Source organism: Cnephaeus nilssonii (assembly GCF_951640355.1).
Source record: "Cnephaeus nilssonii genome assembly, chromosome: 8".
Classification (NCBI taxonomy): Eukaryota; Metazoa; Chordata; class Mammalia; order Chiroptera; family Vespertilionidae; genus Cnephaeus; species Cnephaeus nilssonii.
Window position 1 is genome coordinate 1,610,221 of NC_137079.1, and position 15,034 is coordinate 1,625,254.

The following is a 15,034-nucleotide window of genomic DNA, read 5'->3' on the forward strand; positions in this document are numbered from 1 at the left end:
ATACTCCCCTCTGTAACACTGTGACATTGCAGCAATGCTGCATACTCCCATCTGTGATACTGTGACACTGTAGCAATGCTGCATACTCCCATCTGTGATACTGTGACACTGTAGCAATACTGCATACTCCCCTCTGTGACACTGTGACATTGTAGCAATGCTGCATACTCCCCTCTGTGACACTGTTTCATTGTAGCAATGCTGCATACTCCCATCTGTAACACTGTGACATTGTAGCAATGCTGCATACAGGAATCATACACTGTGTAACCCTCTTTGCTTGCCTGTTCTCACTCGGCACAGTGCCCTGAGTGTTGGTTGCTTCAGTGGATCTTCTCTGTTCCTTGCTGAGGCGCAGTCCACAGCGTGGATGACCCGCAGTCTCACGCTCACCCCCTGGAGGATACCTGGATGGCTTATTGTTTGACTGTTGTGAATAAAACTGCTGTCTTCATTTGTTTGCAAGTTTTAGTACGAACATGTGTGTTCATATCCCTTGAGCAGATTTCCCCAGAAGTGCAATTGCTGGGTTACAGGTTAGTTGGCTGCATTTTTAGTTTTGTGAGAAGCTGCTGGCCTGTCCTCCGGAGTGGTTGCGTGTTTTTCATTCCCGCCAGCAATGGCTAAGTGGTCCGGTCCCTCACCCTCATCAGCACTGGGACTTGCAGCACATTATTTCTGCTCTAATAAGGTCGCAGTGGTCGCTCTCTGTGGCTTTTGTAAGCGTTTCCCTGAGGGCGGCTGATGCTGAATGTATTTATGTGCGTATTTGCCATCTGGGTGTCCTCCTTGCTCTTTGTTACCCATTTTCTGATTGGAGTGTTTGGTTTCTTACCTTTAACATTGAGAGTTCTCCTATTCCTTAGAGACCAGTTATTGGCAGAACATGTGGTTTGCAAATATTTTTTCTTGGTCTGTCATGAGACTTTTTCTCCTCTTCAAATGGGTCCTCACACAGAAAAAGTTTTTAATTCTGATGAGGTTCAATTTATGCACTTTTCTCTTTATAACTTGTGATTCAGGGTCAAGTCTAAGGAGTCTTTGCCTTTTTTTTAAGCTATTAAGTCTTTTTAGCTAGTCTGAGCTGTGCCATTCAATATAACTTTTAGAATAACCTTGTGTGTGTGTGTGTGTCTGTGTGTGTGTGTCTGTGTGTGTGTGTGTATGTGTGTGTAAAGACCTTGCTGGGACTGTGATAGGAATTGCATTAACCCTGGGGCATAATTGGGGGAGAATTCATTTGTTTACTGGGTTAAGTCTTCCAATTCATGAACACTGTGTGTCCTGTCATTTATCAAACGCTTTGTTGTGTCAACTAGCATAATGTTTTCCTTCTTCAGTTTGTTCATGTGATGGATTGCAGGGATTGATTTTTGAATATTGAACCAGCCTTCCATGACTGGAATAAATTCCACTTTATGGCGGAGTGTAATTCTTATTATACATTTTAGGGTTCAGTTTGTCTAGGACTTTGTTGTTGGATGTATGTCCCCAAGTTCATGAGAGATATTGGTGTGTAATGTTTCTTTCTTTCTTTCTTTCTTTCTTTCTTTCTTTCTTTCTTTCTTTCTTTCTTTCTCTCTTTCTTTCTTCTTTCTTTCTTTCTTCTCCTTCCTTCCTCCCTCCCTCCCTCCCTCCTTCCTTTCTTCTTTCCTTCTTCCTTCCTTTATATTTTTCTTTATTTCTTTCTTTCTTTTCCTTCTCTCTACTCTTCCTCTCATTTTGGTATCAGATTAATACTGGTCACCTGAAATGAGTTTGCAAGTATTTTTTCCTCTTATTTTCTAGAGATGTTTATGAAACACTGGTGTTAATATTTTTGTAAAAGAGTGGTAGAATTATCCAGTAAAACCATCTGGGTCTATACATTTATTTGCGTGGGGGGGGACTTTTAATTATAACATCAGTTTAATTATGGGTATATGGCTATGCAGACTGACTAGTTCATCTTGGTTGAGTTTTGGTAGTTTGAGGTTTTTAAGGAATTAGTTTATTTTTATTAACTGTCAAAATTATAGCTCTACTATTGTTCATGATACTTTCTATCATCTTTTTAATGACTGGTAAATTTGTTTTTATATCTACTATTTTATTTCTGATAGTAGTACTTTCTCTCCCTCCCTGTCCTCCTCTCTCTCTCTCTCTCTCTCTCTCTTTCTCTCTCTCTCTCTCTTCCTCTCTCCCACTCTTCTTAGAGGTGTATCAGTTATATTGATTTTTAAAAAATAGATTATTTTTCTATTAATTCTCTATTTGAATTTTTTGTTTTGATTTTTATCATATTCTTCCTCTAGCTTGCTTTGGGTTTACATTGCTTTACTTTTTATAATTTCCTGAGGTAGGAACCTGGGTGATTATTTCAAGTACTCTAAGTTTTCCGCTTGGCACAGTTTTAGCTGCATCCAACATATTTTTGTTTTCATTTCATTCAGTTCTTAGTATTTTTTTATATCACTTGTGATGTCCTCTTTGAATCATGAATTATTTTAAAGGGTGTTTTGTTTTGTTTTAATTTACACATGGTTTGAAATTTTCCTGTTGTTTGTAAATAGTTTGTAGTTTGATTACATTATGATTAGAGAATACATTTAGTATTATTCCAATTCCTTTATATGTGTTGAGGTCTATTTTCTGGCCCAGAATATGGTCTACTTTAGGGAATATTTTTTTCTCTCCCCTTTTTTCTTTCCTATCTCTTATTTCTCTCTTTCCTTTTCTTATTCAATTTTTCTCTTTTCTTTTTTTCTTTTTATGGTTTTTCTTTTCTGATTCTATATTTTATTTTATTCATTATTATTACTTTTAAAAATTATTATTACATTTATATTTTTATTTTTTATTCTTATTCTTTTTTATCTTCCTTTCTTTTGTATTCTCTTTTTTTTTTGGTTTCTTTCTCTTTTTTTACTTATTTCTTAAAACATTCAATTGATTTTTGAGAGAGTTGAAGGGGGAGGGAGAGATAAACATCCATATGAGAGCATAACATTGATCTCCTGCCGTCTGTACACCCCCTACCAAGAATCAAGCCTGTGATCCAGGCATGTGACCTGACTAGGAATCAAACCAGCAAGTACACAGAACAATGACCAACCAACTGAGCCACACCAAAAAGGGCTCTTGTTTTGTTTCTTTTTTTTTATTATTATTATTCTCTAGTTCTTGTGGTCTCTTGTCTTTTGTGGTTGTTTTTCTTGTGGTTGTTGATTTGGTTTTGATTCTGTGTAGTGTTTGGTTTGGTCTTGTTTTGCTCTGACAGCCCCAGGATTACAGTTGGCGTCATGTGGTTGGGTTGAGCCTCACAGTCAGCCAGCCTGTGGGTCAAGCCCACCCATTAATGGGACAACAGCTTTCAAGACCCAATTACAACAGGAGGGCCCTCACCTCCCACACCAGGGACATTCCTAGAGCACCCAGCTCGGAAGACCAAGGCGGCCAGGCCACTGGATCCCACGGGACATCCCCTACAATGGGGCACTCCACCCAGACTGGGAGTCAGAGCAGTTCTCTCCAATATGTAGAAACAAGCACAAAGAAACAGATAACATAGGGAAACAAAGAAACAGGCCCCAATGGAAGAATAGAAGGAATCTCCAGAAAAAGAGCTAAATCAGATGGAGACAAGCAATTTATCAGAAACAGGTAGAAAGCAATGGTTTTAAGAATGCTCAACAGCATGAAAAAGTACATAGAAACCGAGGAAAACAACCAGTAAGAAGTAAAGAATGACATATATGAAATAAAAAATACACTGGAGGGAATAAACTATAGGTTAGAGGAAGCAGAGGATCAAATCAGCAAATCAGAAGACAAGGTAGACAAAAATCACTCAATCATAGCAGCAATTTTTTTTAAAGCATGAGGATAGTTTAAGGAAACTTTGGGAAACTATGAAAGGTAACAACATCTGCATCATAGGAGTACCAGGGAGAGAAGAAAGTGAACAAAGTGTAGAGACCATGTTTGAAGAAATAATGACAGAAAACTTCCCTAACCTGGTGAAGAAAAATATCACACAAGTTCAGAAAGCACAAAGAGTCCCAAACAAGATGAACTCAAAGAGACCCACATCAAGACACACCATAATTCAAATGGCAAAGGTTAAAGACAAAGAGAGAATCTTAAAGGCAGCAAGAGAGAAATAGTCAGTTACCTACAAGGGATCTCCCATAATGCCCTCAGCTGATTTCTCAACAGAAACACTACAAGCCAGAAAGGAATGGCATGAAGTATTCAAGATAATGAAAACCAAGCATCTGAAACCGAGACTACTCTACCCAGGAAGGCTATCATTCAAAATTGAAATTGAAATACTATTAAACAATGGATGGGTTACCAAGATCAAGGAAGAAATTAAAAAAAAAATTCCTGGAAACAAATGAAATTGTACATAACAACAACCCCCAAATCTGTGGGACACAGCAAAAGTAGTTCTGAGAAGTAAGTTCATAGCATTACCTCAAGACCAAGAAAAATCTCAAACAATCTAACCCTACAACTAAATGAACTAGAAAAAAAATCAAGAATAAAAGTCCAATGTAAGTGGAAGAAAGGAAATAACAAAAAATCACAGTGGAAATAAATGACAGAGATTAAAACAAAATATCAATAAAACTAAGAGTGCTTCTTTGAAAAGATAACAAAATTGAAGATAGACAAAAGTAAAAGATGCCACCTAGCCATTGCAGTTAATACTTGGGGACTTTTATAATTAACTATGATTCATATGTTTAAGAAAATCAATGAAATGTTGAATTTTCCCAGAATAATGTAAAAATTGAAAAACAGAATATTTGCAATAAGAACTCAACACATATGGTTTGAACCCAAAGAGATCTCAGTGGGGGGGGGGGGGGGGGGGGGAGGGGCGTAACTACAGAACTTATATGTGTAATTGGACTTCCAGAGGAAAGTGAGAGAAAATGGGACATAACCCATATTTGAAGACATAATCACCATTAATTTTTTCAACACCAACAACAGACATCAAGATGGAGATTCAAGGAATTCTATAAGCCCGTCAGGATAATGCGGAAAAAACCTCACCTGGCACTTTATAGTAAATCTGCTGAAAATCAGGACAAGAAAAGGTCTTATACAAAAGAAACTTTATTTTCAATAGATCAAGTATTAGACTCATAGAAGTCTTCACAATAGGAACAAACAAATAAACAGACAACAGAATGACATCTTAAAGTGTTGGGGAAAATGAATGCAATTCAATAAAAGGGATAATTAAAAATAATTGACTAATAAAAATGGAAAAAAAATGAACTTTAGTTCATTAAATATTTTCTAAAGAAGACAAAACTCTCTACGTAAAAGTCCTATATAATAAAAGGCTAATATGAAAATTGACCGAACGGCAGAACGATCGGTCGCTATGATGAACACTGACCACCAGGGGGCAGACGCTCAATGCAGGAGCTGCCCTCTGGTGGTCAGTGCGCTCCCACAGGGGAAGCGCCGCTCAGCCAGAAGCTGGGCTCACAGCTGGCAAGCACAGAGGTAGTAACCGGAGCCTCTCCCACCTCCGCGGCAGCGCTAAGGATGTCCGACTGCTGGCTTAGACCTGCTCCCCAGGGCCTAAGCCGGCAGTCTAACATCCCCTGAGGGCTCCCGGACTGCGAGAGGGCGCAGACCGGGCTTAGGGACCCCCGAGTGCGTGAATTCCGTGCGCCGGGCCTCTAGTAATATAAATAATTCAGAATAATATAAAACAAGTATAGGATGCTTATATGAGACACACACGTGTAACATGCTTGCGTAGAATAGTTTCAAGTGAAAGATGAAAGATATTCCTTGAACGGTTTAAATATTACAGCTTTACACTCACAAGTCGGACTAGACACCGTCGGCACACTTCTGTGTATATTGCCCGTCAATACAATGGACGATAGGGAAGAAATATTTTTTTCAAATCAGACACGCACATAGAACAGCCAGTCATAGAGGAACAGTCTTTCTAACACAGAATACAAATGTTCAGAAAGAAATCCCTACTTAGAGACGGCACGTCAGTCCCTGCGTCCTTCCTTCCTGTCCACGTTGTGTGTGACAGTGCGGGCTGCTCGGGCTCGGAAGGAACAAAGCAATGGCTGTGCTTTCTCTTCTTGGAGCACCAGCCCCGCCCCGCCCCGCCCCACCCCGGGGAGAATGCTTGGCGGGCGGTGAGTGGGTGACGGACAGGGCTGTCACCTGTTCGCATCCCCACATCTCCTTGCTGACGGCCGAGCGGCCTCCTTGATCAGACGTGTGTGCTGCACGGACTGGTTTCGGGCGCTTGTTCCGCTCCCACACGCTGCTCCGTCCGCACGTCGCGCTCCGTCTGCGGCCCGCGTCTCCGAGCCCGGCTGGCAGTGGGCCGCGCTGCTCTGTGAACGCACAGCCAGTCCTCACGGACCCCGGTGACCCGGCCACGGGTATGCAGAGGGCCGCTCGGGCCGCTGCCAGCTCTCAGCTGTGCCGTCCTTCTCCGGGGCTCGCGTGCGGGGTGGCCTGTGGGCACCGATACCCATGCTGACACTCTGTCTTCAGAGCAGTTCAGGTTCCGAGCGAAATGGAGGGGAAGGCACAGAGATTTCCCCCTACAGTCACCTCCGCCGCACGGCCCCACCACCCACCCCTCCAGGGGGACACCTGTCACCGTGGAGAAGCCTGCACGGACACGCCATCGTCACCGAGTCCGCCGTGGCCGTCAGGGTCGCTCTGTGCTGTGCACCCCGGGGGCTGGGGCAGACGTGTGATGACGTGTGTCCATCACCTCAGCGTCACACAGAGCAGCTCCCCTGCCCCACACCCTCCGGGCTCCCCCTTCCCCCTCCCCCCTCCCCACGGCACCCCCTGACCTGTCCCTGCCCCGTAGTTCCGCCTCTTCCAGGAGGTCACAGAGCCGGAGTCACACAGGCGGCCTTTCAGACCGACTTCTGTCACCGAGTCACATGCACTCAGTCTCCTCCACATCTCCTCTCGGCTCGATAGGGCATTGTGTTTAGTGCTGAGGACCGTTCCATCCTTCGACATGTTTTAGTAGAGGCTTTGAGGTTAACATTCTGCATGACTCAGGCCAGACAACCTAGCATTTTGTTAACGAACGAGAACGTTCCTCAGCTTGGGGGTGCTTTCATGTGGACGGTGTGACGTGGTGTCCCCACGGCCATGGGGGGCTGTCTGTCCCTCACAGGTGACCAGCCCCCAGCCCTGGTCCAAGACCCGCCCCGTTTCAGGGCCCAAATCCTGCCCAGGGCAGGCCCTTTCATTCCAGACCCAGGGGGCCGTGGTCACCTTACATTTACGTTAGAACAAAAGGTACACGTTTGCTTAATGGATCTAATGACTGTGGGTCCCCTGCGATGCTGAGGTTTAAATGGGAACATGAGTTACACGTGGCCATTGGTTCTTTGAGGGAGGTGTTACTACATGTAAGGTCTCCCCCCACAATGTGCACACACCCTGTGACAGGTGGTAAAGGCCTGCTTATTAAAGTCCATGTCATTTCTGAGTCGAGCCACCAGCGTCACCAGCGTGTACACACGTTGTCGGCCGCCTGCGTCGGGCTCGTGTGGCCGAGTGCCCGCGCCTCCGGGAGAGAGCAGAGGGGATGGTGCGTGACCACGGCTTCCCGCTTCCGCCCGCAGGCTCACCGGCTCCAGCGTCCCTGACCTGATCGTGAGCCTGAGCAACCAGATGTGGCTGCACCTGCAGTCGGACGACAGCATCGCCTCGCCGGGGTTCAAGGCCGTCTACCAAGGTACCCCCCGCGGGGGCAGGGCACTCTACTGGGCGGGGCAGCCGGGTGGCAGACACAAGGAGAACCCCGTCCCCGCGGCCGTGGCACAGGGACTAACTCTCCGCCCTCGCCGCGGGGACGCCTCGTGGCTCCGTGCGCAGAGCAGATGTTTAACTTCCCAAAGGCGGGGCTGGCGTGGCGTCGGCCGTGGTTGCAGCAGATAAAGAGCGAGACCCAGTGTAGACGGGGAGCCGAGCCCGTGACACGGTGCCTCTCGGGGTTTTACACGGCCGGCCCCTGGGCGTGTGACTCAGGGAGATGACTGTGAGCAGAGGGTGCGTGTGCGTGTCATCCGCGGGTCACACGCGTCCCCTGCACCCCTGGGGTTCATGGAGGAGGCGGGACCAGGGCCCGTGAGGAGGGCAAGCCCGTGTGCAGAGGCAGGAGAGTCACAGCGTGGGGAGGTGGGGCTCCTGCCTGCAGGGGCTCCCCTCTGAGTTCACTGGGGGGCCCCACCTCAGCGATGGGTCCGGGGCCTGGCTCCCTGGGCCCGTCACGCTGCCCCTGCTGCCGGGGTCCCGTGTGTGAGGAGGGCCTCGGGGAACAGAGCCTCACCTCAGCACAGTCTGTGTGCTGTCTGTCCGAAGCGTTTTATGATGAACAGAAGTAGAACGTGATAGGGTGAGCCCGGAGTGACCTGTGTGAACTTTGCAAGCTCTCCCCCCTCCCTCGCTCCTGCTGCTGCCCGGGCTGGGCTGGGACCCGCTGCTGAGTGCTGGCCGCCGGGCTGGCAGCCTCCCTCCCCTGGGCCTTCCCACAAGCCCTGCTGTGGGCACCCCCAGCCGGTGCGGGACTCCAGCCACAGTGACTGGAAGAGCCGTCAGCTGCTCTCAGGAGAGGTCTCGCCAGCGCAGTTCCCACCGCCTCCCCAGTGACCGGGCGGGCAGGGACCTGATCCAAAGTGCCCAGAAATGGGAAATGCCATCTGACACCCAGGCAGGCCCCGCACTCCCGCCGGAAACGCCGTCATCACAAAGACACGCCGCCCGGAACCACAGCCGGGAAGCACCGCGCGCTTCCAGGACGGGGCGGGAGGTGTGTCCCGCTCACCGCTCAGATCTCGGAAGTCTAGACGCTTCCATACGTTAAGGTTTTTGTTAAATTACAAAGAACGGTAATCCGGTAAGCTGCGATGGTCCGGGTTGTTTCCTGTCGGGAGCTGCTGAGAGGAAGGAAAGGGTTGATGTGTGCGTTGCCGTCAGGAAAGATTATGAGACGGAGTCGGGCAAACTAAGTCCCCAGAGTCCTTCCCGTGCCGGGTCCCGTCGTGGCTGCCGCCACCCCTGGAGGTCGGAGCCCCGTTGTCCCTGAGCCGTCTTCCTGAGCCGGGCGTCGTGGAGAGCTGATAGCAAAGCCGGGGTCCCCCTGAAACACAGGTGCAGGTGTGGGTGCAGGTGCGGGTGCGTGTGGTCCAGAGGCAACGCGGTGGGCACTGCCCTGTGGAGACCCGGCTCAGCCTCTCAGCAGGAGCATCGAGCCGCCCATGTCCACGTGGGCGTGTCCTTCGGCCTCCCCCCTGAGACACACCCACAGCACCCCCCCACCCCCCCGCTCCTTCAGGCATCGCCCAGCTCCTGGGACCCTCCGCGTGACCCGGGGCCGGGCGGGTGGACGTGAGCCCTGGGGGGGAGCCGGGGGGTGACTTCTCTCCGGCTCTGTGTGCGTGGAGGTGACAGACAGGCTGTGGTGCAGGTGTGCCGGCCACACCGGGCGCTGGAACGTGTCACCGGAGTCATGGCACATCAAGCCCCCGAGGTGGGTCGTTAGAAAGCGTCCGCCTGCCCGGGGGGTGGGGTGGGCCGCGGCTGAGCATCCGCCTATGAGCCCGGAGGTCGCGGTTCGATTCCCGGTCGGGGCACAGGCCCGGTGGCGGGCGCGATCCACTGGGCCTCCGTGGCCGGGCTCGTGGACTTCTGAGTCATCTTGCCTGGGCCAGGGGTGCCCAGCTCTCGGTCCGGCAGACGCTGGGTGTCTGAAGGGTAAGGGGGAGGTGAGCGTTTGAATGTGCAGACTGAACAGAGCAGACTGTCCAGCGTGGTGGCCTCCTCCCCCTGCTGTATGTGTGACAGACAGACAGACAGACAGACAGACGGAAGATGGACAGGCCGTTCCCAGGTTAGCCTACCGCTCTCCCCCTCCTGTGGCCCCTTGCTCGGCACGGGCTCTCCCGCACCCGGGGAATTGCGGGCGCTTAGGGCCCGAGGGGAGCTGGGGGTGGGGTGTGACTGAGCAGAGGAACCTTGCTGGTCCCTCGGGAAGGTGACCCCGCGGCCCCGCCCGGGGTCTGTGAGGCTACAGGCCCTGGGAGAGCCGGACAGGAGCGCGCCTGTCGGAGAAACAAGCGGTTCCCAGAGCCCCGGGGCCGGGGAACGCTGCGTGAGATGCTCCCGGCAGCCTCCCGCTCCATCCCGCGTGGATCCAGGGACGCCAGCGACGTGTCCAGCAGGTTCTCCTCACTCTCACAGGAGACGCGGGCTCGCATCTACGTGGATTTGGAAGGAAATTGAGGCTGATGCACGTCTCTGAGAACCGCCCTGTGCTGGTGACCGAGTGGTGTGTCGGGCGGGCAGGGGCAGACCGGGGGCAGGAAGCTGGCAGAGCGCATTGGGCCCGGTGCCCTCGCCGGTGCCACCGAGAGTTCTGGAGCTGGGTGACCCGTCAGTTTCCCCAGATTGCGGCCGGGGAGCTGATCTTGGTGCCACTGACCATGGGTGTGGGCGGCCCCGGGCCCCAGCGAGAGGCACAGCCGGAGGGGCGGTTCTGGAGGAGGGTGCAGCGAGCCCCGAAGCCGAGAGAACCAGCACCTAATCCTGGGGGCGACCTCCCCCCCGAGCACGAGCTCACGTTTGGCCGGCGTTCTCCATCCCTTCCATCTGCGCCCCTTCCCAGCGGGTCCCCAGGCAGAGCCGCGCCTGCCTCCTCCTCGGTGACGCTGGGGCCCGGCCACTGGTCCGAGGGTGGCAGGTGTGCGGAGGACCTCGGCTAGAATCAGAACTGAGGTCGAGCGCAGCCACACAGGCCCGTGTACGTCTCCAGCTCTGTCCTGTCGAGGTCCGAGTCCCCAAGTCCAGATGACCTCATCCTAGGTCGTTCTGTACTTACGACACACACAGAGAAGCCAGTTTCAAAAAAATATGGGCCCGGCCGGCGTGGCTCAGGGGCTGAGCATCGGCCTATGAACCAGGAGGTCGCGGTTCATTCCCGGTCGGGGCACAGGCCCGGGTTGAGGGCGTGATCCCCAGTGAGGGGCGTGCAGGAGGCAGCCGATCAGTCACTCTCTCTCCTCCCTTCTTCTCTGAAGAAAAAAAAAAAAAAGGCCTATTTCCTTGTTACCTTTTGTCAAACGTGTTCGAGCTTTTCTTTGGAACTGGATTTCCTCGCCGGCTTTCCTCTCCAGGCTCAGCCCTGCGCCCCCCGGAGCCGCCGGCGCCTGAGGAGTCCGGCCGCGGCCAGCGGTGTTTCCCACGCTCCTTTTGGGCCCGCGTGGCCAGCTCAGCGCTCACCTCCGACCCCGGGGTCAGTATCTGTGCGGGGAGGACGCGGGCCGAGCCTGGACGCGTTTCCTAAGGAGATGTGAAAGCTCTCCCGGTCTGGAAAGACCTCTGTAGGAAGCGTGATTCCCTGTGCTTTGAAACAGGCGGGTTCGCCAGAAAAAGAGGCTGAGCTCATAGCAGCTCCTGCGATGGTTCGGGAGTGGGTTTGCTTTCCGTGGTCTCCCCCTGGCCCTGGTTCCTCCCCCACTTCTCCCGCCCCTGTTCCCTCTCTCCCGGCCCCGTCCCAGGCAGAGGCAATTGCCTGTCTGAAAGCCAGTTCCAGGGCCACACACTTTCACATCAGTTTTCAGTCCATTTCGACTTGACGGCTCTCCCCAAACTTTTCACTTTCCTGTCGGAAACGGAATTACCCCCCGCCCCCCGCCCCGGCCCGGACGGCGTGTGCGACTGCTCACCCCCTCCCAGCGGCGCCCAGCCCAGCCCGTGTCATCGCTTCCTCCGCGTGCAGTCTCCCTTCCCGCCTTCACGATGGGTCGGAATTGCCGGCTTTCCCTCTGCGATCAGGCACGGGGCTGACGTATCCGCCCTGTGGAAGGATGTAAGCCCTCGTTGCCATTGATGTTCCTTTTATTATTATTATTTTTTGGCTTTTCCTCAGTTTCATCCTCTTCCGAGGTGTGTACCTTTGTTCTCATTCCTGCAGGTTTTATGAAAACCAATCAGAAAGCCTCGCCGGCTCCGTGGCCCGTGGCTCCGTGGCCCGTGGCCCGTGGCTCCCATGCCCCCATTTCAAGGCATGTCCACGCGGCTTGTTGCCGTGTCTCCCCGCTGGCACCCCTCCTCCAGCTCCGCCTGGGGCTCACTCCGAGGCCGCTGCTCGTTAAATCAGGGCCACAGCGCGTGGGCGGCCCTGAGCATCGCTCCCGGAGCCGAGCTGAGCTGGAGGCTTCTCTGTGGCGACGGCTTCCTCTTTGTCCGAGACGCGGGCCCCAGGACGCCTGCCTCGGGGGCTGTGGGGGTCAGGGAGGTGACGGTGTCCCGCGCCCTGTGACCTCTCACCCCTGTCAGTGCCTGTGCCTTGGGGGTCACAGAGAAACAGCCTCCCCGCCCGCCTGTGAGGCGAGCACGGTCCCCCCTCCAGCCTCCCGATGGCGCCGGGACAGCAGTGTCAGTAAACATCCTTGTTTACTGACTGTGATTGGTTGAGGATATTGAGAATACCTTGTTTATACTGGTATCCTGTCTGTCTTTTATTCTTGCCGTTTGTTTGTAGAAAAAAGCACCCGCTGGCCTGTAGGGTTTGTGCGTTGTTCTTTCTGATTGCATTCCGCGGGGAGTAAGAAAACTGCTCCGGGTTCTACCTCTCCCACCTCCTTACTCTCTTTTGCGTTCTCTCTCTCTCTCTCTCTCTCTCTCTCTCTCTCTCTCTCGCTACACTGCACTCCATAGTGTAGATGGATGGGGCGTAATTTATCCATTCAGTCTTCCAAACCCATGAAAGTTTATTTCCAGTCTTTCACTCTGAAACATGACCTGGCCTAAAGAGCCTGGTGCATTTCCCTTTTTGCATATTTTTAAAGCTCAAGGCGGCAGAGAACACCTCTTCCTGGTGCCTGTCGAAGGCTTTTCGGGGAGCATCGGGGGCAGAAATGCAGTCCTCCATTTCCTTTTGAAAAGTTGTCCCGAGCCCCGGCCGGGTGGCTCGGTGGGTTGGGCTGCTGTTTTACACCAGGAAGGCTGCGGCTTGATCCCCGGCCGGGGCACATATGGGGGACAAAAGATGGATGTTTCTCACACCCATGTTTTTCTCTCTCTGTTTCTCTCTTCCTTTCTCTCCCTCTAAAAAGAAAGCAAGAAACCTATCCTCAGGTGAGGATTAAAAAAAATTGTCACCCAAACACACAGTTAATTCACTGCAATTACAATTTTAAAACAAAGTATTTTGGTTCAGAGGGGGACTGAGCCATGTAAATAATTGCAAATAATAAAGCCGTCTGTGAAGAGAACGGACGCCGATTCTGCGCCGTCCACGCGGACCGTCGAAGAGAGAACGCCTGCCAGTCCCCGTGGAGCCTCAGGACCCGGTGTCCACGCGACGAAGGCGTCGCCGAGAAGAGAAGTCGGGTCAGGGCCCCTCGGGACTGTCGCTGTCACTTCTACCCGGAACGAAAGGCGGGTCAGCACTGGGCAGCCAGTCAGTGCACCCAGAACGAGGAGCTTGGTGGACATTTGGGGGGCCCTTCAGCCAGCCAGGCTTCCCTCGTGATAAAAGTCCTCGGGAACAGAGGGTTCTCTGCCGAAGTGGACGGAGAGCAGCTGCACGTAACCCTCCTGCTTCCCGGAAGCTGAGTGGTGAGGGCTGCATGCCTCCCTGCCCCGCCCAGGACTGACCACAAGGCACGGGCCCGCCCTCCACACCCTCCCGGGCCGGGAGTCAACACGTTTCAAAGAGGAAGAAAAGCAGTAACAGCCATCCGCGTCGGAAAGCAAGAAACGAACCAGACTCCATTTTCGGTGAGATGGCTGTCTGTCCAGACTGCCCCCCAAACTCCCAGGAAAACTCAGAACCAGAAAGCCAGGCTGGGAACTGTGGAACGCAGGCGAGCGTCTGAACCCCACTGTACGTCTGTGTTCCAGCAGGAAGCTCGCTGTCCCCCAGTCAGACGCCCGGCACCATTCACAACCACGCAGAACAGTGAGATGCTGGGTGACGACGTTACCCAGCGCGGAGGACCGGGTGCTGCATGACAGTGTGGCGGGAAGGAAGCAAAGATGGAAACAAACAGAGACCGCGGAGGCCACTCCAGCCGAGGGGGGCGCCCGTGCTCCCAGATCGGTCTGATGCGGCTGCACCAACGGCTCCGCCGTTCTTGGGGAAGAGCTAGGAAGATTGCCGCCAATGGGCGTGGACAGGGAAGGACCTGGAGTAGCTGACGTCCATTTGAACAATAGTGAAATGGGAAGACGTACTGTGCAGCCACAGTGACCAGGACGGCAGGGGTTGATGACCCGGGCGGCATGGTGGTGGTGACCAGGGCGGCGTGGTGGTGGTGACCGGGCGGCATGGTGGTGGTGACCGGGCGGCGTGGTGGTGGTGACCGGGCGGCGTGGTGGTGGTGACCGGGCGGCGTGGTGGTGATGACCGGGCGGCGTGGTGGTAGTGACCAGGGCGGTGTGGCGGTGGTGACCAGGGCGGCGTGGTGGTGGTGACCGGGCGGCGTGGTGGTGGTGACCGGGCGGCGTGGTGGTGATGACCGGGCGGCGTGGTGGTAGTGACCAGGGCGGTGTGGCGGTGGTGACCAGGGCGGCGTGGTGGTAGTGACCAGGGCGGTGTGGCGGTGGTGACCGGGCGGCGTGGTGGTGGTGACCGGGCGGCGTGGTGGTAGTGACCAGGGCGGTGTGGCGGTGGTGACCAGGGCGGCGTGGTGGTGGTGACCGGGCGGCAGGTGGTGGTGACCCGGGCGGCGTGGTGGTGGTGACCGGGCGGCGTGGTGGTGGTGACCGGGCGGCAGGTGGTGGTGACCGGGCGGCAGGTGGTGGTGACCGGGCGGCGTGGCGTTTGTGACCGGGCGGCAGGTGGTGGTGACCCGGGCGGCGTGGTGGTGGTGACCGGGCGGCAGGTGGTGGTGACCGGGCGGCAGGTGGTGGTGACCCGGGCGGCGTGGCGTTGGTGACCGGGCGGCGTGGTGGTAGTGACCGGGCGGCGTGGTGGTGGTGACCGGGCGGCGTGGTGGTGGTGACCGGGCGGCGT

General features: G+C 53.5%; 1 protein-coding gene across 1 annotated transcript in view; it reads left to right on the plus strand.

Annotated features, from left to right (window-relative positions):
* Positions 1–15,034, plus strand: part of CSMD1 (CUB and Sushi multiple domains 1) — a gene marked incomplete at its 5' end in the record, with an annotated part of 729,782 nt that overhangs the window by 522,511 nt on the left and 192,237 nt on the right. Inside the window, one exon of the mRNA XM_079779355.1 lies at positions 7,638–7,750. Within this exon, the coding sequence (XP_079635481.1) occupies positions 7,638–7,750 (113 nt within the window). The remainder of the gene's footprint in view (positions 1–7,637; positions 7,751–15,034) is intronic.